General features: G+C 34.8%; 1 protein-coding gene across 2 annotated transcripts in view; it reads right to left on the bottom strand.

Annotated features, from left to right (window-relative positions):
• Positions 1 to 4,155: 4,155 nt before the first annotated feature.
• IPMK (inositol polyphosphate multikinase) overlaps positions 4,156 to 23,510 on the bottom strand; it is a 44,894-nt gene continuing 25,539 nt past the window's right edge. For both annotated transcript variants that reach the window (XM_045842125.1, XM_045842127.1), the window contains exons 4-6: positions 15,675 to 15,847; positions 10,889 to 10,970; positions 4,156 to 9,302 (exon numbers count right to left, since the gene is read on the bottom strand). In XM_045842125.1, coding sequence (XP_045698081.1) covers positions 8,680 to 9,302; positions 10,889 to 10,970; positions 15,675 to 15,847 — 878 coding nt within the window. In that variant the 3' untranslated portion in view covers positions 4,156 to 8,679. The remainder of the gene's footprint in view (positions 9,303 to 10,888; positions 10,971 to 15,674; positions 15,848 to 23,510) is intronic.

The raw sequence follows: 23,510 nt of genomic DNA, 5'->3' as shown, positions 1-23,510 counted from the left end.
TTGAAACAATTTTGCTAGAATGGATTGTGATGGCTGTCATATTAGCATGCATTACAAACAAAACTTAACAATTGGTGAATTTTTGTGTAGCTTCTTTAACATTGAAGATAAAATAAGTGACGTTTTTGGCAGAGTATGCTTTATTATTTCAAGAAAGGTAAAAATGCAAGTGAAACACAAAAAAAGACTTATGCAGTGTATGGAGAGGTGCTGTTGTGACAGATTGAACATGTCAAAAATGGTTTGCAAAGTTTCATGCTGGAGATTTCTCAGTGGACAATGCACCACAGTCAGGTAGACCAGTTGACATTAACTGAGACCAACTGACTTATACCTCTCGAGAGACAGCCGACCTATGCCATTTGGAAAGGCAACTATAAACAGTATAAAAACACCATGATAACAAAGGCAAGGACCTACATCCAAGATTGTTCTATCCAGCAAAGCTTTCATTTAGAATGGAAGGGCAGATAAAGTGCTTCCCAGATAAAGCTCAAGTTAAAGGAGTTCATCATCACCAAGCCCTTAATACACGAAATGTTAAAGGGACTTATCTAAGAAAAAGAAGATCAAAAATATGAACAATAAAATGACAACAAACTCACAACTATCAACAACTGAGCCTAAAAAAACAAAAACATAAATAAACTAAGCAAACAACTAGAACAGGAATAGAATCACAGAAATGAAGATCAATGGAGGGTTATCAGTGAGGAGGGGGAGAGGGGAGAATGGAGGAAAAAGTACAAGGAATGAACATAAATGATAGGTACAAAATAGACAGGGGGAGATTAAGAACAGTATAGGGAATGGAAAAGTCAAAAAACTTATATGTGCAACCCATGGGCATGAATAAAGGTGGGGGAATGATGGTGGGAGGGGGGTACAGGATAGAGGGGAATAAAGAGGAGAAAAGATGGGACAACTATAATAGCAAAATCAATAAAATATATTTTAAAAATGTGATACTTGAAGTTATTTATAGATTTCCATGCTTCTAATATTATGTTATTTATGGCTTAATTCAAAAGTATATGAATATCATACTCAGTCAAATACTTGAACCCTTTTGTAAAAGCAAATTCTCTACAAAAGTTATAAAGAAGAAATAAAAATTCAACAGCCAGGAAAAGTTATGTAGCATGTATTTGTGAAGTTACTGAGCACATGTCTGATTAATCATCGTACTTGAGACTACAGAGAATTACCACAGACCTAGAAACTAGAAATTAGGAATAAACCCACTGACTGCTTTGGATAAGTTAAGTACAGTGTGCTAGGTGTTTTCATTCTTAAAAGATTTACTAATTTTATTTTCCCCAAGAAATGTATTTAAAACAAATTAGAAGAGTAAAAACCATAATAGTATCCCCTCTGGGTAGAATGATTGGGAAATGCATAGGAAAAGGAAATCATTAAGTAAACAAACAATCTTCCTAGAAACTTTCACCCTCACTGGTATATTATATACCAATAACAAAAGAAAATAGTAGGGAGAAAATGACAATTAATGAATTAATGTGAAATTCTGATATAGGGAAACTAAAATGCAGCTAAACTGACAATGAAACAGCACATTCAAGTTCAAGTGGTATTTTTAAGTTAGCCCTTGTCCCTAAAAACTGAGCCCAAACTAATTCAATGAAAAAATGTTTTAACATCAATTGAAGTGATATCTATACTTTACAATAGAAAGTGCCTGGTTTTGCATAATTTTTGTCATAGAAACATTAAGTTTGCACACACTTGAAAGAAAATTGTCATTCAAGTTATCACCAAGCACATGAATGAGATAAAATGACTTAAGATACAAAACCACTCCCAAGATTATAACAACATACTAATATAAACTGAAGGTGGCAACACTGTGCAACTACCCAGTGAGTTCTACCTAGGAAAGGGGAGGGGTAGAAACATTGATCAAACTTTTTAAAACATAAAGAGTAAGAGATTTTTAATTTGCATATGCTGCTTGTCCTGCCTGTCCTGATCAGCTGAATTAAATCTCTACACTGTTTCACTTGACGTGACATTGCCGCCTGATTAAACCATGGCCAGGACAAGCCAAGACTCAATTTCCTGGTGCCCTATATGTGAGTCAGTCTGAGATTGGAGATTGGCACCCGGCACCCCCAGCCCTACTCAGCTGACCTGACAGCTGATTGTGGAAACACGAGTAAGTCCAGCCAAGAGCAGCAGAACCACCCAACTGACTTGGGGGTGTTGCACAGCATTAACTGCTGACAGAGTGGTCAGGCTAGCCCATTACTTGGATTGTCCTGTCTGCCTCTGGCATAACCTAAATGGGTTAGGGTCAAACATAACAGGGAGTGGAAAATGGACACTAAGACTGATGAGAACTAAAAGTTATGGTATTGTTTTCTCACAAATTACAATAACAATATTTTTTGAACTGGACCCAAGCCATATAAGCTATAAATCGATCCTATTTACCATCAGTGTACAACCTTCAAAATGCATGTGGTGATGGATACTTAGTCTAACAAGTGTCCACATGATGCTTCTATAGATTTGACTTAAAACATTTCAGAATATCCAAACCAATTACAGCACGTCATTTATGCCTTAATCATCTTTAGAATTTTGTTAGGCTATAAAGCAAAATTAACAAGTATATGCAGAAATGTTTTCTTCAGTTGGCATAGTCATCACACACAAAAAAGGTCAATGGTACCTAAAATAATTTTAGAAGACAAGGCTATTATTATAGGATTCTTAAGAACTGCTACAGAAGCTTTAATGGCCTGACAAAGCTGATAAATTTTTCTTCCAATGGAGAATGGTTAGTATTATCTTAAGCTATTTGCTGGCTGTATTTCCCCACATTCTAAATCCATTTCTTTCTCAGCATTCTCTCTGGGCTTTCAAACAGTTCTGCTTACTTGTATAGCAAAGTGATCCAAGTTCTACTGCAAGCTCCACCCACAAAGAACTTTTCAAAAACCTTGCTTCTCCAAGTGTGGAAGATGGGCAAGGAGCATCACAGACCCCATCCAGGCCTGCTCAATCAGAACCTGCTTTTTCAAACAAAACACCCAGTGGTTATTTTATTTTTATTATTTCACTGCAGCTCTTAGTTCTTAGTTACAGCTTGGAGACTACAGCTGTGGGATTCCCTGCTATTTTCAGCAAATAGGCAGATAGTCTTAAAGAGAAAAAAACTGCTTCACACAAAATCATTCCTCCCCACAGTGCACAGCAGCAGGCACAAGAGGAAAGCCATACAACCTTCTGGAGCCTTGACTCACAACTACTATGAGGCTATGAACCACACACCCTCTTCTTCCTTTTGTTTTTTTTTTTTAAAGATTTATTTATTTATTTATTTTTGAGAGGAGGAGGGAGAGAGGAACAAAAACATCCGTGTGTTAGAGATGTATCGCTTGGTGGCATCCCACAAGATCCCAACCATGGATCCACAACCCAAGCATGTGCCCTGACCGGGAATCAAACCATTGACCTTTCAGTTTGCATGCTGGAGCCCAGTCCACTGTGCCACACCAGCCAGGGCCCTTCTTGTATGCATCAGACTGACTCCCTTTTCACACAATGCTGTATGTTGATAAATCAATCATAGCCAAAATAACATTTTATACATTTATGAGGTTTTCTTCCTTTCTACAAGACAGTACATATCTTGAGCATGTGTAGTGAACCTCTTAATCAACTTTTAAAAATCTCCAAAGCCAAACACAGCGCCCAGTAAAGGGTAGAATTTCAACAGTGCCCTCTCTTCTTAATGAATGAATGAAAACAATAACTTACTTACTGGTTACTGACTAATTCATGAAATTTCAAATACTCGCAAGAATAGTTTACCTAGTTCTAAAGTTTTAAAATTATAGTATATATTTTCACAGCCAAGTCAATTCAATTCTCCTATAGGTCACCTCTATTGGGTTGATTCCAAAAATTTCAGTCAATATGATAGAAAAATAAACAAATATTCATGTAAAAGTTTACAGTTTTTCATTTCCAATACATATGCTTCTATTAACATCCTGTCTTAATCATCTTTGAATCCCTAATGATTCTTATAGTTTCTGGTAATTAATATGCATTCAAGTATTTGAATAAGTTATTTTTAAACTACCATGAGTTTGTTAGTATATTATAATTAAAGAAAAAAGGAGATCCAATGCAAAACATTTTAATAGGTTGTCAAATATACAGTATTAGAATTATCTAAATATCACTTATAAAAATTGGTATATCACATTAGATGATTCTATAAAATAAAATCACACATTGACAATAGCCCCTGCAGTCCAAGAATACCCCCCATTGATAGTACAAATTACAAACACATTTAAAAAGAGACATTAAACCAAAGTAACTTTGACTAAATACATTCATTCATCAAGTACAATAAACTTAGCATAGTCACTAATAACACAATTTCAGGTGCAATTTCACATGCTTTCGTAAGTCTTCCAGTACAGCTCCCATAAGTAAAGTGTCTTTGTGCACACCATTTTCATATGCAGGTGCATCATACATCATACTTGACTATTTCACTTCATAACTAAACTTGTTAATATATATTATAAGTGAACACCAGGCCAAAATTTAACCCCAATGATGAGAAAGTTTGACAATTAAAAACAATTCTTAAGTATAATCTTATTTGTGTAATCATATGAATACTATTTCCTCTTACTAGATGCTATCAAAATAATAATTTATACATTAACTCCCCCAAAATGGAAACTCTAACCTTCCTAAAATATTAACTAGCATTTTAGGTAATGATAAAATCATCTATAAGTCAAAAATTTTGTATTCATTGCCAAATTTAAAAATACTAGTGATGTGAAGATTGAGGCCAAAAACATTTGTACTACATTATAAAATACAATATAAAAAATGTGCAGTAATTTGCTTGTGAAAACATAATGGAACATTTTTCACAGTAATGTTATGTTAAAACACTATTCTAAATGGACATTCTAAGTAAACGTACCTTTACCAGCAAGAAAACGGAAAAATTAAGGCCTTTGTATGCTATCTGTAATTGCTACTTGAACTCAAAGTGAAAGAGGTTACAATACTGCAAAGTATTATTTTCAACCTAACATTGTTAGTTGCTTCATTTCAACTCAATAATTACCTTCTCTTTACATAAGCTCAAATGCTAGTTAATTTTGTCATCTCAAAATGAGTATTTCTCTACACCATCCCTATTTTAATTCAGCCCCAACCCCACCTCATCTAGACAGAACACTGGAAATAGTTATAGCTTTATCTGATTGCTTCACAACTGTATATTCAGGGGCTTAAAATGCTTGGCACATGGTAGATATCCAGTAAGTATTTTTGAATTAACTAAGAAGCCTGGCCTCCACGGGCAACTCTACTTGTTTTCCCAAACCATTAACAGACTAAAATGACAAGAAACTGATGTCTATGCTATGATAACGTAGAATGTAATGGAAGGACAACTGAGGCTACACATTCATCAAACCAAGGTTAAAGGCACTGGATCAGAACGATTATTACAAAGCATTGTAAACAATTTGTAAAACAAATCAAGTTTTAAAGTATCAAATGCCAACTGCTATAAGAAAATGGTACTAAAATGATGACAATGCTTTAAAATAGTTTTACAGGACAAAATTTCTGTAATTTCACAAATAAAATTCTTTCATTGTTTTACCATTTTCTTTCATCCTACATCTTCAACAATATTCCAATTCCTAGAAACAAATGTTTTCAGTTGCATGAAACAGAAAAAATGCAACTAAAATAACTCTGAAAATTCCTTTTTCTTAAGTCATGTTAAAATTTGATAGGTGTTATAGAGATATGAAGAATATCATCTTGAAAACCATAAAATAGTAAATTATACTCAATCAAAATCAGAAAACAGTTCTTATTCAGTTAACACAATCTAAAGCCCCACAACAGCAAATTGTAGTGTAAGAGACATACATAGTAAGTACTTTCCAGACACATAAAGAATAATGAATACTGTGTTGAAATATCATCAGCTCCATGTTAGAGCTATTTAATATACACATTTTCACAACTGAGTCTTGAAAAACTATTTAGATAAAATATTTAGCATTTATCATCAATTTTTACTTGAATCTACGCAACGTCCATCCGTATTAAAATATCAATTAATGTAAATACTTTATTATAAAACTATTATACAATTTAAATTTTTACTAGAGAAATGTATTTTTCACTCATAATTTCTTGAAGTTCTTTCTATGAGTGCATTCCATAAGAAATACACTAAAATTATTTGTGTTTCCTAGTGGAAAAAATTTGATAACCTTATTAACCCAAACTATATCCTTATTACACTTTATTTCTTAAACATTTATATGTTTAAATATGCTTGGTGAATAGTGATCATTCTATTCCCACAGTGGTATATTTCAGCATAATGCTACATGACTGGACTACATAGTAAAACAGTCACATGTAGATTACATAAACAGATACTCTGTTATATATAAGTTTACTTATAAAGCAACATAAAATGAGCATTGGATAACAGTGATAAAAATGTAAACAAACAGAATTAAATGTTAATCCCTTCCCTGAAAAACAAAAGATAAAAAGCGCTTCTTGTTTTATTAATATAAAACAAAACATGATTATACAAAACTGTATTTCCAAATATAGATAAAGAAAATCTGGAACAGCTAACTCACACTTTACTGAGCTAAAATGTGCAAAAAAACCCTGATAATACTTAAATGTATTAAATTCATTTTACACAGGCTGATACCATTCCCTACCAAAAAAAAAAAAAGCATCTTATTTTGTTCAGATTCAAAATCGAGTCTAATTATCTGAACTTGAGATTTGCTGAACCACGCTCTCCAAATAACAACAACAACAAAAGTCTATTGTAGGAGAAATCAAGTAAAATTAGAAAATTTCTGACTATTAATTATGACTTGAAATTCATCCCCACATGAAAAGCATAGGCCAATATCCATTTAGGCAGTAGAAAAAAATATGAAGTCCCTAGAAAAAACTTACAATGACTCTAAATAAAAAATTAAAAACAACTGAATTTTGCTATAACAAAATGCATATGAATTTTGAAGTTATTCAGGTTTAATAGATTTATTAAGCATAGAATTCACAGTGCATTTGGTACTCCCGTTTGTGCTCAGATATCTGCAAAGTGCCCTCAGAGAGGATTGGGAAGGTAACAGAATCATAAATTGTGATGCTTTCCTACACACCAGAAAGAAGTGCTTAAATTTAAAAGTTTAATTTGTAATTCTAGGGGAAGGCTAGTAAGACTAACAATTCCCAACTCTAAAACATCTTCTAATAATATGACAAAACTGTTAACAACTTAGATGTGTTATTAGTGAATCAAAATACAAACAATGGGAGTATAAACATCTAACATATTTGCAAATTTAAAGTTTTAAATGTTATCAATAATAAATGCTTATTTTTTTAAAAGACAGTGAATATGAAACACAGATAATACAGAATCTAATTTATCCAGAAAAATAGTATTGCCCCCTCCCCATGAAACTAAATCAGAATTTCACTCTTGAATATAATATAAAACTACTTTGAGTAAGAATGAAATAGAAGTGTGGATTTAGATACGCACCATTCTCTATTATGTATTAATTTACATAGTATTTTTGATAATATTCAATATTGGATGCTGTCCTTCACTGCTTATTAGTACTCTGAAAAACACCATTTTTAGAAACATACATTTATACTACTGGTTAACTAAATGGACACATAAAAATATACAACTTTTTAAAAACTTCAAGTTATTTAAAGGAGACATAAGACAAACCTTCAATCATCCACATTGTGAAGCTGCAGTTAAAAGAAAAGGTATTACATAGTTTATAACACTTTTCAAAAAGTGGTAAATATATATTCCAATTTGCCCATAAATGAAAGATTTTAAAGGAAAAACATGTTGCTTTTTCCAAGTACTTTCTTTCCTCTTGCCCCAGCAAGAATAATCGTTAGTGCCCTTAATTTCAAGATTTTTGTTGTTGTTGTTGTCCGTTTCAATTATCTTTTTCATGAAATATAACATGTTGCCAATAAGAACATAAGTGAAAATTAAAGAGAAAATTCGCTTTTGGAATGTAGTAATTTAAAATCATTTCATTAAGAAGCACCATTTGGTATGATGATCTAAACTTTAATGTAAAACCTAAATAGTACTTATTTCTGAAGTAGAATTTTCTCCAGTTTTAATAGCTTTATACAGCAATACTAACGACATCAACCTGTGCTTTCTAGATTTTTGAAAGTGTTCTCATAATGTAATGAGTTTAGATATGGCTCATTGTCAAAGTTGGGTGGACAGAGATTCCATGATAAACTGGCTACAGAAAACTAAACTTTCAATGACTGAATAGTAGTTTGCATTTTACTTGAGCCAAATAGATGTTTCAACCATGTACCACCACCACATTCCCTGCTTAACATTCCAAAGTTTCTTTATTCTTCATAGTTTCCTAATGAACAAATAATTAGTTTTCCTGAGTAAGATTATAAAAAAGTTAACCCTTCTACCAAAAGTATAAAGACAAATAAAATGTAGACTCACAATATAAACTTTTTACATAGCATTACAAGTGCAGAGATAGACTGCTCCTCTTCACAATGATTGCCCCACCCCTTAAAAAGACTGCAGAAAAGGATTCATTTGTCTAAAATACTCTGCAGTACAGTAATTAAATGCTTCAGCCCATAAACATATCCCTCATCCATTGTGTTGCTAGGGAAAACATGAGCAAAATCTATCATTCGCACTTCTACATCTGCAATCTCTTGGCAACCAGTGGGAAGATGATAGAAAACTTTTTCCAGTTGGGAAAGTACATTTCCGTTCAAATGTTCCTGTGACAAGCTTTTCCACCCATTGTCTTGCTCTATATTTTCAACTTTCAATGAAGTCTGACTGTGATGCTTTTTTGAATACATTTTTCTGTGACGAGCATACATCTTAGACAAGCTTTTGCCTACTGAAGCCTCTATTTTTCCATTTGTTGTGGAACTTAACACTCGAAAATTATTATTGTACTCCAGTACATCTGGGTCTGAGAATTGTCCTTTGGACAAAAACTTTTCTGCCAAAGTTCTGTCATTTGATTTTGTAGTAGTTGACTGAGATGAACCTTCATAAACGAACAGTAATGAACTTGCATAAAAGTTAAGCTGCTTCTGGCTTTCAAACCACTGCAGGATACTCTCAACCTTCTGAATACTGGCAGCAACAGCATCTTTTCTTAAGCAGAATCCATTATGAAAAAACCTGGAAACTCCTATAAAAAGGAAAATATAATAATATTGTAATGTATTATTATGATTATAACCTAAAACAGCTACCACCTCAGAACTAAACTCAGATACAGTTATTCAATTTTTCCCATCATCCCTCGCAATTAACTGAACAGGCAGGAACTATAGTCAGACATGGAAACCTGGACCTCAACTTAGTTTCTGGTGATGTTCTTACTAGAAAACATTTAAGTGACACTTATGTAAAGTGAAATATCACGTTTAGACAGAAGTATTTATTGCAGATAGACTGGTAGTTTAGTTCTTTCTATATATATTCTCTTAGGAATGTATTCCAAGATTTGCTTCATTTGCTGTGAGGGATTTTATAGGAAGTTTATTTGTCGCGGGCTGCGAACCACAGTGTCGCAGGTTCAATTCCCAGTCAGGGTACATGCCTGGGTTGCAGGCCATGACCCCCAGCAACCGCACATTGATGTTTCTCTCTCTCTCTCTCTCTCTCTCCCTCCCTCCCTTCCCTCTCTAAAAATAAATAAATAAAATCCTTAAAAAAAAAGAAAGAAAGCTTATTTGTCTGTTAGAGTCACATTTAAGAGCTAATCTAAAACCTGGAGTCAAATCATAAGATTTTAATGGGCCAACAGCCCATTACCAAAATACCAAACCATAGCTGTACTAAATTTTTTCTGTTCCCAATAATATTAAGTCTGTGTTTTCACAAAAGTTAAGCTCACTTTGGGGACTAGCACTATTTCAGTTTTAGTATATTATCCAAAATTGAGACTTTTACATGTTTTAACCTATCAGATTATTAGACCTCTTTTAAAATTATTTATGTTCCTCACTCTGGGACAGAAACCACTAAAAAGTATATTCAGATTAGCTTGGGAAATATTTTAATACAGAGACAATCTTAATATTATCTATCAGCCAAGGCAAATACTAATTAAGATCATACTGTAGGATGCCTGTTTTCTACATATAAAATAAAAAAATCTTCTTCAAACTCTTTACACTACACATAACCTGTTTTTCACCTTAGGTACAGCTAAGAATAAACTTCCAATAAAATATTATTTCCAGAAATCTAGGATATCATTGTTTTTATCATTCTGATCTAAATATGTTTAGAAGCACATGTTAACAGATTTATTTAAACTACTTTTAATGCTACTTGTTTATTCATAATGTAGTTCTAGAAGCTAGTAATATATAGCTCAACTATAAAAGGGAAATTTCAATAAAAATAAATTACATGCCATAACACACACTTTGAAGTCTCTTATGTAACAAGTAGTTTTAACATACCATGATCTATATACTAGGATTTTAAAGACAACCTCTAGTTCCAGTGCTTGGACTACATGGTAGTTTCATAGATGCTCATTTTTATTTAAGTACATTAATAAATTAAAAAAAGAAGGAAAATGTAAGAGGACCATTCATGGACCTGCAGTTTTGGTGTATCGCGAACTACAGATTACAATCAGGCCAATTCTGTGAATTCACTCATTATACCAAAAGAGAATTAAAACCAAAATCACTTTAGAATTACATTTGATAATTGTGCAGTAATCAAAGCACTGAAATGTGGTTTTCCAATCCTTACCATCCTTTAGAGTTTCTTTTGTTAAGCTTCTTCCATAGTGCTGGTTTTCTGTCTCATAGCTATCAGAATGAACATGATAAACCTGTCAGAAAAAGTAGTGAATATTCAAAATGAATACTCCTTGACCATGCAGAATTTATCTCAGCAATGGTTAAAGATGGGAAGATCTATTTATATGATTCATTCTAACGGATTCTTAAAAAACCTTGTCATCATTTCAATAGATTCTGAAAAGGCATTTAACAAATTTATATCCACTATCAATGAAAACTCTTTAAAAGGATAGATGTATGAGTATTCCCAATATGAAAAGTCATCTACCTCAACCCACCAAAGGTAAGTCTCAAGTTTAAAGTGAATATAAAGAAGCCCCTGTCCTAAGGCACACTTCCAAAAAAAGTGTTCTACCACAATGTCCCTTATCATCACTACTCTCTAATATTGTTCTGGAGTCTCTAGCAAATGTAAACAGACAAGAGAAAGTAATTAGAGGTATAATAATTTGGAACAGAGGAAATAAAAATATTACTCTTTATAGACAATGACTATATACTGAAAAATCACCTACAAAACTAATGAAAACAATAAAAATTTGAAATGCTAACTGAATACAAATTAGCAACCAGAGCCTTGATTGGTGTGACTAGGTTGGTTGGGCATCGTCCCACAAACAGAAAAGTCACCTGTTTGATTCCCAGTCAGGACACATGCCTTGGTCGCTGGCCAGGTCCCTGGTTGGGAGTGTGCAAGAGGCAACCAATTGATGTTTCTCTTGCACACTGACATTTCTCTTCCTCTCTTTCCCCCTCCCTTCCCCTTTCTCTAAAAATAAACAAATAAAATCTTTTAAAAAGACAGACCAAAGCATTACCTTTAAAAAATTAATAAGCAGAAAATAAGCTATGTACTAATACACACACACACACAAATATATATATAGCTGTGTACTAACAACTGGTTAAAAACATAATTAAGACCCCATTTACAAATGCAGCAAAAAAGAAACAAAATATAGAAATTAAATAAAGGTGTAATCTATATAAAGACATTTTAAACAAATTCCTAAGACCTATACACACACATACACACACCCCATCATGGTCTCAGAGAAGACTACTCAACATAAAAGATATCAATTCCACTTAAATTAATCCACAACTAAAATGAAATTATAATAAAACATCAACAATTTGGAGAGCCACATAAGCTAAAATTCATACAGAAAAGCAAGAATAGACAGGAAAAGTCAAAATAAGATTAATATGGAGGGACTAACCTTGCCATCCTATCAGATATTAAAATATACTTCATTTATGTAACTGAGGAACAAATGACAATTATCAATGTACACATTTAAAGGTACAATGTGATTATTTGGTATACACATACATCGTGCAAAGCTTACCAAAATCAAGATAATCAACAAACCTATTATCTTGTATGTGTGTGTATGTGGTGAGAACACTTTGGATCTACTTTCAGCCAATTTCAAGTACACATTGCTGTATTATTAACTACAGTTACCATGCTGTACTCATAACTTATTCAACTCGTAACTGAAAATTTGTACCCTTTGACCTACATTTCCCATATCTTCACCCTCCAAATCCCTGGAAACCATCATTCTAATTTGTCTCTATGAAGTCAGCTTTTCTTCTTCTTTTTTATTCCATATATAAGTAATACCATACAGTATTTGTTGTTCTTTGTCTGGCTTATTGTGCTTAGGATAATGTTCTCAAGGTCCATCCATGTTGTCTCAAAAGACAGGATTTCAAATGCTAATAGGTACAATATTTCTTCTGGGGGTGATAAAAATGTTCTGAAGTTGAATATGGTGATGGTTGCCCAATTCCATAAATATATTAAAACCAATGAATTATATACTTTAAATGAGTGAATTCAATGGTATTTAAATCATATCAATGATTTAAAAAATACATCAAACAGAGGAACCTCTATTTGGAGAAACAACATGTGCAATGCCTTATTTATTTATCCTGTGTATGTACCTTAATGCATAGAAACCCAGAGGAGTTTTTAATAGGACAATGTCATAATTATTTTGTAATGTTTGGAAAACAGACTGGAAGAAAGAAAAACTGAACTTGAGAGATCAGTTAAGAAACTAGAGTCTGGAAAAGGATAATGATGAAAATGGGATTTGAGATGCTTGGGAATTAAGATCAATAGGATTGATGGATGGCTCTGAGAGGATATGATGGCTACAAGGTTTTTAGTTGGTAAAACTAGTGATGCCATTTATTGAAATAAGGAACAATAGAGATTGTTGCTATTGTTGTAGTTGGTTGTGAGAGAGATGAGTGGATCACTTTTTTATATATTAGTTCTAGATGTTTTTAAGTCATCCAAGTAAAATTTCTAGTAGGATCTTAGCTATACAGATTAGGACATAAAAGGACAAAAAACTTAGGCTAAAGATATGCCCTTGGGAGTTATTAGTGTAAGTGAAACTGAACCAATAAGAACAAAGGAAGAAACAAAAGAGAGGGCGGCAGTAAAATGGAACAGAGAGAAATACCTCAACATTTAAAGAATAAACAGAAAATAAACGTGCTGGCAAAGAAAACAACAAGGTAATCTTTGGAAAAAAAAAACCAGGAGATGGTGTAGTATCATGAACATCAAAAGTAATGTTTTGAAGAAGACCTAGTTAGCCTTGAAGTTGCTTTTCAAAGTGAAGTAAGGTGAGTAATGAAAATGCCATTTGTATTTAGTGACATGAAGATGTCATTAGGGACCTTAGTCAGAAGCTAATCCAGTGTCATGATGAAGCAAAAGCCAGATTGGAGGTTAAAAATACTAAATGGGAAGTAAGGCAACAGAAATAACTAGTTTGGTTGTGAAGAGAAGACAGGTTGTAAGTGGTTTGATGTGGGTTGTTTTTTTTTTTAATTGAGTGATCTGAACATATATAAAACAAAAGGGAAAGAGGAAAAAGAGACAGAAGTTGAAGATGTAACACAAGAAAGAATCAATAGTATTAGATTCCCAAAGAGGTGGAAAGGAATGAGATCTGGAGGGCACTGGGAAGGGCTCTCCTTAGACAGGATGAAAAATTCTTCAATAAGACAGGAAGGAATACAGGGAATGAAAGCACTTGCAGGTTAGATATATACATGTGTTGGCAGGAAATTAAAGGAATTCCTGTCTGATGGCTTTAATTTTTTTTTCCATAGTAGGAGGTAAAGTCCTCTGCTAAAAGTGAGGAAGAAATTGGAAGGGTAAGATCTGAAAACAGTGAAGGATTAAATAGTTGCCCTGTCAGATTCCTGTGGGTATTTATTTCTTGTTTATTTTAACATTATGCCATTAACCTTTTTCCTTTTTCCTTATATTAACATTTAATTATGGTTTTCTAAATGAAATAACTACATCAACAATTTCTTTGATCAGAATGCCAAATTAAACTGTGCTTTTATAACCATCACATTAACAATCCATCTATAATGCTCTCTATTAACTCTCTTGTTTAAAACTCAAGAGATCCATATATCATTTTTTATGATGAATTTTAAAACTACCTCACCATGCTTATATAGGTACATACTCATTTATCAAATTTAACCTCCACACGTCTAGAAAATATACTGAAAATCATTTGTTTAGAGAATTTTGTTCTACATTACGTCTTTAAAAAAAAATCCTCACCCAAAAATATGTTTCACTGATTTCAGAGGAGAGAAGGGTGAGAGGAAGAAACAACAATCAAATTGCCTCTCACACACACCCTGACCAAGGATAGAACCTGCAACCCAGGTATATGCCCTGACCAAAGGATCAAACCTGCAACCCTTTGGTTTATAGGAGGATGCTCCAATCAAACAAGCCACCCAGCCATGGCTGTACATCTTAATTGTGGCATATCATTTGCAAAGATGGCCTCAACAATCCTTCTCCTCTTTGTATATGCTGCCATTTGCACAGTGACTTCCCTATTCCCACCATCAGAAGTGGAGTCTATTTCTCCTCCCAACCAATAGTATAAGCTGATCCTGTGATATACTTGGACCTAAAAAATTCCAGAAAGTAACTGCCTAACCTAGATTTTAAGAGCCCTTGTAGCTCCCACTTGCCCTCTTGGAATGCGGTACATGAAGGAGTTCCAACTAGCCTCCTGGAGGATGAGAACACGTGGAAAAAGGCCCATCCAAAAGTTAGAACGAACTCCCAGACACAAGCGTGGAGTCACTTTAGACCATCTAGTCCCAGGCGAGCCATCAGAAAGATGAGTGCAGCCACACAAGGGACCCTAGATGAGATCAGCAGAACTGTCTACTTGAGATCAGCTCGAATTGACAACCCAGAGAATCATGAGCAAATAAAATAACTGTTTTTAAACCACAGTTTGATACAATGACTTAATTTTAGTTTCCCTTTTCTATTTTAAAAACAGAAAAATTACTGAATATATAAACTCAGGACTTTCCTCATGGGAAAATCATAAATAACCTTTACTTATCACGTTATTTATGTTACAGCTAAACTTAAAGCTTCTTTAAAACAAAATTACCAGAGTTGGAGTCGTGAAGGTCAGCCCTTCATTCATTTATTTGTTAATCACATACTAAGTGTCACAATTATTCCAGACACTGACAATGTAACCAGTGAACAAGAGATAAAAAAATCTCTGCCCACGCTGGGGAGTTATAGACAACCAAATTCCAAATCATATCATCTTCTGACTCAGTATTATAATGACATCTATAATTTTCAAGAAAAAACATGTAAAAAATGTGTGTATTATACTAATAATCACTCTTACCCGCATGCCAAGCACCAAGAACCCAATCTCTTCCATTAATGGGTACTTGCTGACCTGTTGCTGAATCTTCTCAGATGAGGCAAAAGGATCATAGCTTTTACGCCCTATTTTTACATCCATTATGCAGGGCTTATTAAATTTATGGGTCACATCTTCCAGTTTTAGGTATAAATCTGTTATTAAAGAAAAACTTTAATTAGTGATAGGCAAACATATTACTACTCAAGTAACTTCTATGGAAACAAAAGGAGAAAAACTTAAAACTGAGAAAAAAATGAGTTAAAATAATTCCACTCAACAATTAGTATATAAATATCACAGAGAAACTCTTATATGAGGTGGTTTAAATAAATACAACCATAAGTGAAAGGTATGAAGTAGATACAAGGTTTCCAAGGACATTAAAAAGGCAATGAGATTACTTCAAAAGCTGTTGAAGAATGAATTACCCTTTTAAATACAACGTATGTCATGTATGCTTTAGCAGATCTCTTATTAGCATTTTAATAATTTTTAAAAAGCTGATTCTTCATTTAAAATTAGTAATAGGAATAAATTTTCTCACAGAGTATACAACAGAAATATGGGTGAAGAAAGGTAAATCAGCCCTGACTGGTGTGGCTCAGTGGGTTGGGCTATGTCTCACAAATCAAAAGGTTGCCAGTTGGATTCCCAGTCAAGGTACATGCTTGGGTTGCAGGCCAGATCCCCAGCTGGGGACAAGAGGCAACTGGGCAGTGTTTCTTTCCCTCCCTTCCCCCATCTCTAAAAAGAAATAAAATCTTAAAAAAAATAAATCAATCAAAATGATGGTCACTGTCAAATATACTTTCCACTCTCACTAGTCTTTAAAGAAAAACAAATAACTTGCTTTTCAGAATACAAATATCCTCAATCCTCATAAGGTCATTTATAAACCACTTTGCCAACCTGTGTACATCTTCATACAGAAAATTACAAATGACGGTTCAAGTAAAAAATTATAAAAGCCTCAGTTATCACACTAGCTGAACTATACACAATTTCAGCTTGAAAGTAAGGGTCCAAGAGCACCAAGAGAAGGAAGTAAGGAAAGAAATTCTTCCTCCCATTCCTGGGTGAAAGAATCTACCCAAAGTTCTGAATGATATTGCAATTTTAAGTTACGATTATAAGAAGAAACATTTTTCCTAAAAACTTCCCTCAAAGACAGGAGCAATTCTATCTGCTTTTTATGAAAGTAACATATAAAGTTAGAGAATATGTATATTCTCTACGAATTACATAAAAGGATACCAGGGAAAAAAAGACTTATCCTCTAATATCTTTTCCCCTGTCCCACTACAGACTTATAATTACTCTTTTTACAAACTACCTATATTATTTGTTTAGTGTTTGTTCTAAATTAACATTTTTTCCAGTTCCAGTTTACATTCAGTATTAGTTGCAGGTGTATAACAAAGTGGCCAGAAAACCATGTACTCTACAGAGTGGTCCCCCCACGGCCTCAACCACCCACACCCCGACCCCACACACAGTCATCATGTCATTGCTGACTGTGTTCCCTAGGCTGTAATCCACATCTCTGGGACTATTTTGTATCTACAGATTGTACTGCTTAACCCCTTCAAAGTTGTTCACCCAGCCCCCATAATCCCTCCCCTTCAACAACTGTCAGTCTATTCTCTGTATCTACAAGTCTATTTTTCTTTTATTTTGTTCTTTAGATTCCACATATAAGTGAAATCATGTATTTGTCTTTCTCTGACTTATTTCACTTAACAGAATACCCTCTAGGTCCATCAGTGCTGTCGCAAAAGGTAAGATTTCATTCTTTTTATGGCTGAGTAGGATTCCATTGTGTAAATGTACCACATCTTTCATTATCTACTCATCTACTGTGGGCCAACAGACATATGAATAGCATCACTAATCATCAGAGAAATGAAAATCAAAACCACAATGAGATACCACCTCACACCTGTTAGAATGATTACCATCAATAAATCAACAGCCCTAGCTGGTGTGGTTCAGTTGGTTGGGCAACCTTCTGCAAACCAAAATGTCTCGGGTTCGATTCCCAGTCAGGGCACATACCTGGGTTATGGGTTCTGTCCCTGATCAAGGCCTAAGAAAGGCAAGCAATCTCTCCTTCTCATGCTCCCTCCCTTCCTCTCCCTCTAAAAAAAAAAAAAATCAATAAACATGCCCTCCAGTGAGGATTGAATGAAATGAATGAATGAAAGAATAAATTAGCAACCAAATTCTAGATGTGGAGACAAGGGAACCCTTGTACACAGTTGGTGGGAAGGTAGATTGGTACAGCCACTGCGGAACCAGTGTGGAGGTTCCAAATAAATTAAAAATGGAATTGCCTTATAGCTCAGTGATTCCACTTCTGGGAAGACATCTGAAGAAATCCAAAACATTAATTTGAAAGACTATATGCACCCTTATGGAAGAGCCCAAGTGCCCATCAAGAGACTTGTAATTTAATAACTAAAACTAGCATAGTTATTAAAATATAAGGAAGTCAGTGCTGAACCAAAAGTGAGAACTCTGGTAGGGTTTGGGAAGCTTTAAATCCCTTAGGTTTAAGAAACAGATTTGAAAGATAAGAAATAAAGAGATAAACTATCACTTAGCCAAAGGAAAATGGTCGGGTGAGATGTATGACTATGCAGAAAGAACCAGGTGAAGTCAAGCCCAAATACGACAAAAAAGGGACTATGGCCTCAGAGACCTGCACTGGCATACAAGAAAGAACCCTTCAAATTTTTAAGAAAGGATCTTACAAACAGACATCTTCAACAGGGTAAGAGATAACAAAAGGTCTAGGCATAGACGGTAAATGCTAACAGTGAAAGGCAATGGGACAAATGGGAATATCCCCCGCCTCAGCTTCTGTGCTTTAAAAGATAATCACCACCCTGGCTGGTGTGGCTCAGCGGACTGAGTGCTGGCCTGTGAACCAAAGGGTAGCTGGTTCAATCTCCAGTCAGGACACATGTCTGGATTGTGGGCCAGGTCCCCAGTTGGGGGCGCACAAGAGGCAACCAACTTATGTATCTCTTGCACATCAATGTTTCTCTCCCTCTCTCTCTCCTTCCCTACTACATCTTAAAAAATAAAAAACAAAAGATAATCACAGATGGGATGAGAAGATGGGAAAGGAAGCAGCACAGGACAGTCCTATTCAGATTCTCTCCTCCCATCTTTCAACAACTGTGCACAAATGAGAAAGAAACTGATTCATTTTCTCTCTATAGCTGTATAAAAATTTCAGTAACAAGGCTTTTATTTCAAATATCAAAAAAGACTTAGATCCTAATATAGAGTGGATCACTGTATTAAAAAAATTATCGTAATTAATTTCCCTAACTCATGAGATCCTAAGAGTATCAGTGAGGTGAGGCTTACTAATAAGAGTATAAAGATTGTGAGCAAACCTAGCTGACTTTCACAGCATCTATATCTCAGTATAGGGTTATTATTTTCTACTTGCCAATTTGATAGTGATTAAAAACAATAAACTTTTTTTACACAATGAGATAGAAACTACAGACGCTACAGTAAAGCAAATCTGAATATAAAATCCCTACTTCTTCCTTTTCTCCTTGGAAAGAAGGAAAATGCAAATGCAAACTCAATATGGCAGGGTACCTCCCCAAAAAACAGAATTCATAAAGAATTGTGCATTCTTACACGTTTAAATGCCAGTCACCTTCAAAGTACTCTCCATTTAATGCAACCCACCAATCATTTTTTCCACTGCTCAAAACAGGTTTCGAGCTCATTAATTTTGATGCTTTTTAATGATTCTGCTGTTTTTGTTTTACCTCTTCCACATCAGCAAAATGATTCCCTTTGAAGACTTTCTTCATCCAGGGGAAACAAAATAAAGTTGTTTGGGGTGAGATCGAGTGAATAGGGAGGGTGGGGCATAGGGGTCATGCTGTTTTTTGGTCAAAAACTGCTTAACACTCATAACAGTATGAGCAGGTATATTCATAAATCGCCCATCATAAAATGGACAACTGCAGACAGAAAACTGTACTTGAACAACAATTAAAAAAATAATAAAATGGACAACTACATTGAAAGTCTTCCAAAATAATTCACTGAAGCTGAATGCAGCCTCTCACAACAATGCCAGCTGGTACACTGATACAGATGGGTTCCTAGAACATTCACCTAGTGTTCTAGTACAGGGGAAGCCTGTACTACAAGGGGCCCACCCTCCAGAAGACAATTCTGGTTTTTTGGGTCCTCCCTTGCATGACAGGGATACAATATATGTTCACTGAGTGAATGAGTGTTTGCCCTTCTCACTCCTACTGCCCAGCAGAGCTTTGGGCTTGGCCTTCCTCACACTATAATAAATTGAGTCACTCCTTCAGTAAATAAACCTGAGTGTTTTATTTAACTTTTTCTTTTTTTACTAACCAAATGTGTTTTTCTTTACCTTACTTGCAGGTTCTTGATATGTTTTAGGTGATCAGAATTCCCAAAGAACTGCTAGATTATTGTTTATTAGCTTTAAGTAAATGATCCTTAGGTTAAGGTTTACTGCGAGTTGGTTTAGTGTTTTCTTTTAGATCTCCAGCCTCAATTTTTTTAAAGTGAAAGTAAAAATTTCAGATCCTCATTTCTATCTTACCCTCTAGGTTATAAATACCAAAAGCTCTGGAGATGTAGAGTTTTTAAGAAAGAGTATGATGTTATATATCTAGCAGCTTGCCACAGGTGCTTTTAAATGAAATAGGTACTAAATAGGAAAATGAAGCATGATATTAGTTTTGAGGTTTTTACTGATTTTTCTATAGGTCATCATCACTAGAAATAAATCTGAATATTAATCCTCTCTGAAAATTGCTAATAGCAAATTATCTCTCTAGAGTTTAAGGCATTTTACTATAGGAAAGGCTCACAAGGCAACACCACACGCTGGATAAAAAGGGACACATTTTCAGCTGGGCCTCTCTGGGTATATATTGTTGCAGTATTTTTCAATTTTTAGGCCAACAGAAAATAAGTTCTAAAACTCATCCAAAAACTCTGATGGACTAAGATAAATGTCATATCTGGGAACAGTTTAAGTTCATTCTGACTGAGGTTAAGGAAATAAATTACATTAATCTGATATCTGGAAAATATATTAGAAAATAATTATATTATTTGATATATATAATCTGCACATAAAGGTCGAATTTTGAATATTAAAAATAAAGAGCTGGTTTTTACATATATACACACATATATGTATATATAAATCATAAAGATAGAGAGCATAATAACTACATTTACTGTCTCAAATTCTGGAAAGCTCTACAGGACAATAGATCCTGATGAAGTGGGTCTGCCAGAGGTCCAAGGACTGGCACTTGTGAACCTCATATCTAAGAGAGCTACTCCATAATATTCCAAAAGGCTTAGTCTTGGACTTCCAGCAAGATGGAGGCATAGGTAGATATACTCTGCCTCCTTGCACAACCAAAAGGAGGACAACAAATTTAAAAACAGAAAATTATCAGAACTGCCAGAAAATTAAACTGTATGGAAACCTGACAACTAAGGAGTTAAAGAAGAAACATTCATTCAGACTGCTAGAAGGGGCAGAGACAGGCAGCCCACATAGAGAAGACCCACAGCAAGGCAGCGGCTAGAGGCCCGGGTGGGCAAGGTGAGGCTGGTGGACCTGGGCAGGCAAGGTGGCAGCTGGCAGACTGGGCGGTCCCACATTTGCATGTGGATAAACCAGGAGAAACAACTGGGAGTGAGACAGACCATGAAACACAGGGTTCCAGCTCAGGGAAATAAAGCCTCAAAACCTCTGGCTATAAAACCTGTGGGGGTTGTGGCAGTGGGAGAAATTCCCAGCTTCACAGGAAAGTTCACTGGGGAGACCCACAGGGTCCTAGAATGTACATAAGCCAACCTACCCAGGAATCAGCACCAGAAGGGCCAAATTTGCCTGTGGGTAGCAGGGAAAGTGACTGAAAGCCAGACAGTAGCTGAGCAAGCAGCACTGTTCCCTCTTGGACCCCCCCCCCCCGCACATACAGCACCATATGGCAGCCAAGTGGGTTGCCCCAACCTGGCAAATACCTAACTCTCCCTTACAAAAAATACAGCCCAAATGAAAGAACAGATCAAAGCCCAAAAAACATAACTAAGGGACAGCCAATCTATTAGATGGAGAGCTGAAAACACTGGTAATCGGGATGCTCACAGAAATGGTTGAGTATAGTCATAAAACAGAAGAAGAAGTGAAGCCTATGCAAAGTGAAATAAAGGAAAATATACAGGGAACCAACAGTGAAGGGAAAGAAACCAGGACTCAAATCAATGATTTGGAGAGAAGGAAGAAGTAAATATTCAACCAAACCAAAATGAAGAAAAAAGAATTTGAAAAATGAGAGGCCTAGGGACCTCTGGGACATCTTTAAATGTTCCAACATCCAAATCATAGGGGTGCCAGAAGAAGAGGAAGAGCAAGAAATGGAAAACTTACTGGAAAAAAACAACGAAGGAGAACTTTGCCAAAGGAGAACTCTGGCAAAGGAAACAGACATCCAGGAAGCTCAGAGAGTCCCAAAGAAGCTGGACCCAAGGAAGCACACACCAAGGCACATCATAATTACATTACTCAAGATTAAAATTAAAGAGGGAATCCTAGAAGCAGCAAGAGATAAGGAGGCAGTTACCTACAAAGGAGTTCCCAGAAGACTATCAGTTGATTTTTCAAAAGAAGCCTTGCAGGCAAGAAGGGGCTGGAAAGGAGTATTTGAAGTCATGAAAGGCAAGGGCCTACAACCAAGATTACTCTATCCAGCAAAGCTACCATTTAGAATGGAAGGGCAGATAAAGTGCTTCCCAGATAAGGTCAAGTTAAAGGAGTTCATCATCACCAAGCACTTATTATACAAAATATTAAAGGGACTTATCTAAGAAAAAGATGATGATCAAAAATATGAAGAGTAAAATGACAATAAACCCACAACTATCAACAACTTAACCTTAAAAAAAAAAAACTAAACAAACAACTAGAACAGGAACAGAATCACAGAAATACAGATCACATGGAAGTTTATCAGCAGGGATGGCGAAGGGGGATAATGGGAGAAAAGTACAGGGAATAAGCAGCATAATTGGTAGGTACAATACAGACAGGGGGAGGTTAAGAATACTATAGGAAATAGAGAAGCCAAAGACCTACATGTATGACCCATGGACATGAACTAAGTGGTTGGGCGGGGAATGCTAGTAGGAGGGAAAGTGCAGGGCGGAGAAGAATAAAGTGGAGAAGAAAAATAGGACAACTATAATAGCATAATCAATAAAATATATTTTAAAAAAGGCTTAGTCTTGGTACTTGTGGATGTCCTTTTATTTCTTATACTTTTCATAAACACATGAAGTTCATTACAAGAAGTTACCCTAACTAGAAATATAGTTAAGTTTAAGAGGTTATGCTATAAGAGATAAATCTATTATTTGTCTATTAATTTATGGAAAGTATGTATAGAATTTCTATAGTTCCTTACTTTTTTGAGGTAAAGCTCATGAAAATAACTAGCAGATAAGGCAAAATTACCACTTCACGTTGTTATAAGCAGACTATTAAGTAAGATTCTCAGTGGCTTTACCAATGACATGGTTACCATGCTCAAAGATTTATATGCTCCATGCTGTTGATGACAGTGTAAGATTATACATTACTAAGAATGAAGAAAGCTTGTGTATTTTAAATATAGTTTCTATTTAAGAAATATAATTAAATATAATTATCTTAAGGATAAATTAAATACAGGGTGGGGCAAAAGTTTATAGTTGTTCATATGAAAATAATACAAT

This window comes from Phyllostomus hastatus, unplaced genomic scaffold, assembly GCF_019186645.2.
Source record: "Phyllostomus hastatus isolate PE091 unplaced genomic scaffold, TTU_PhHast_1.1 phas_contig_38, whole genome shotgun sequence".
Lineage (NCBI taxonomy): Eukaryota > Metazoa > Chordata > Mammalia > Chiroptera > Phyllostomidae > Phyllostomus > Phyllostomus hastatus.
Note: the sequence above shows the minus strand (reverse complement) of the source record. Positions and strands in the feature narration are given on the sequence as shown.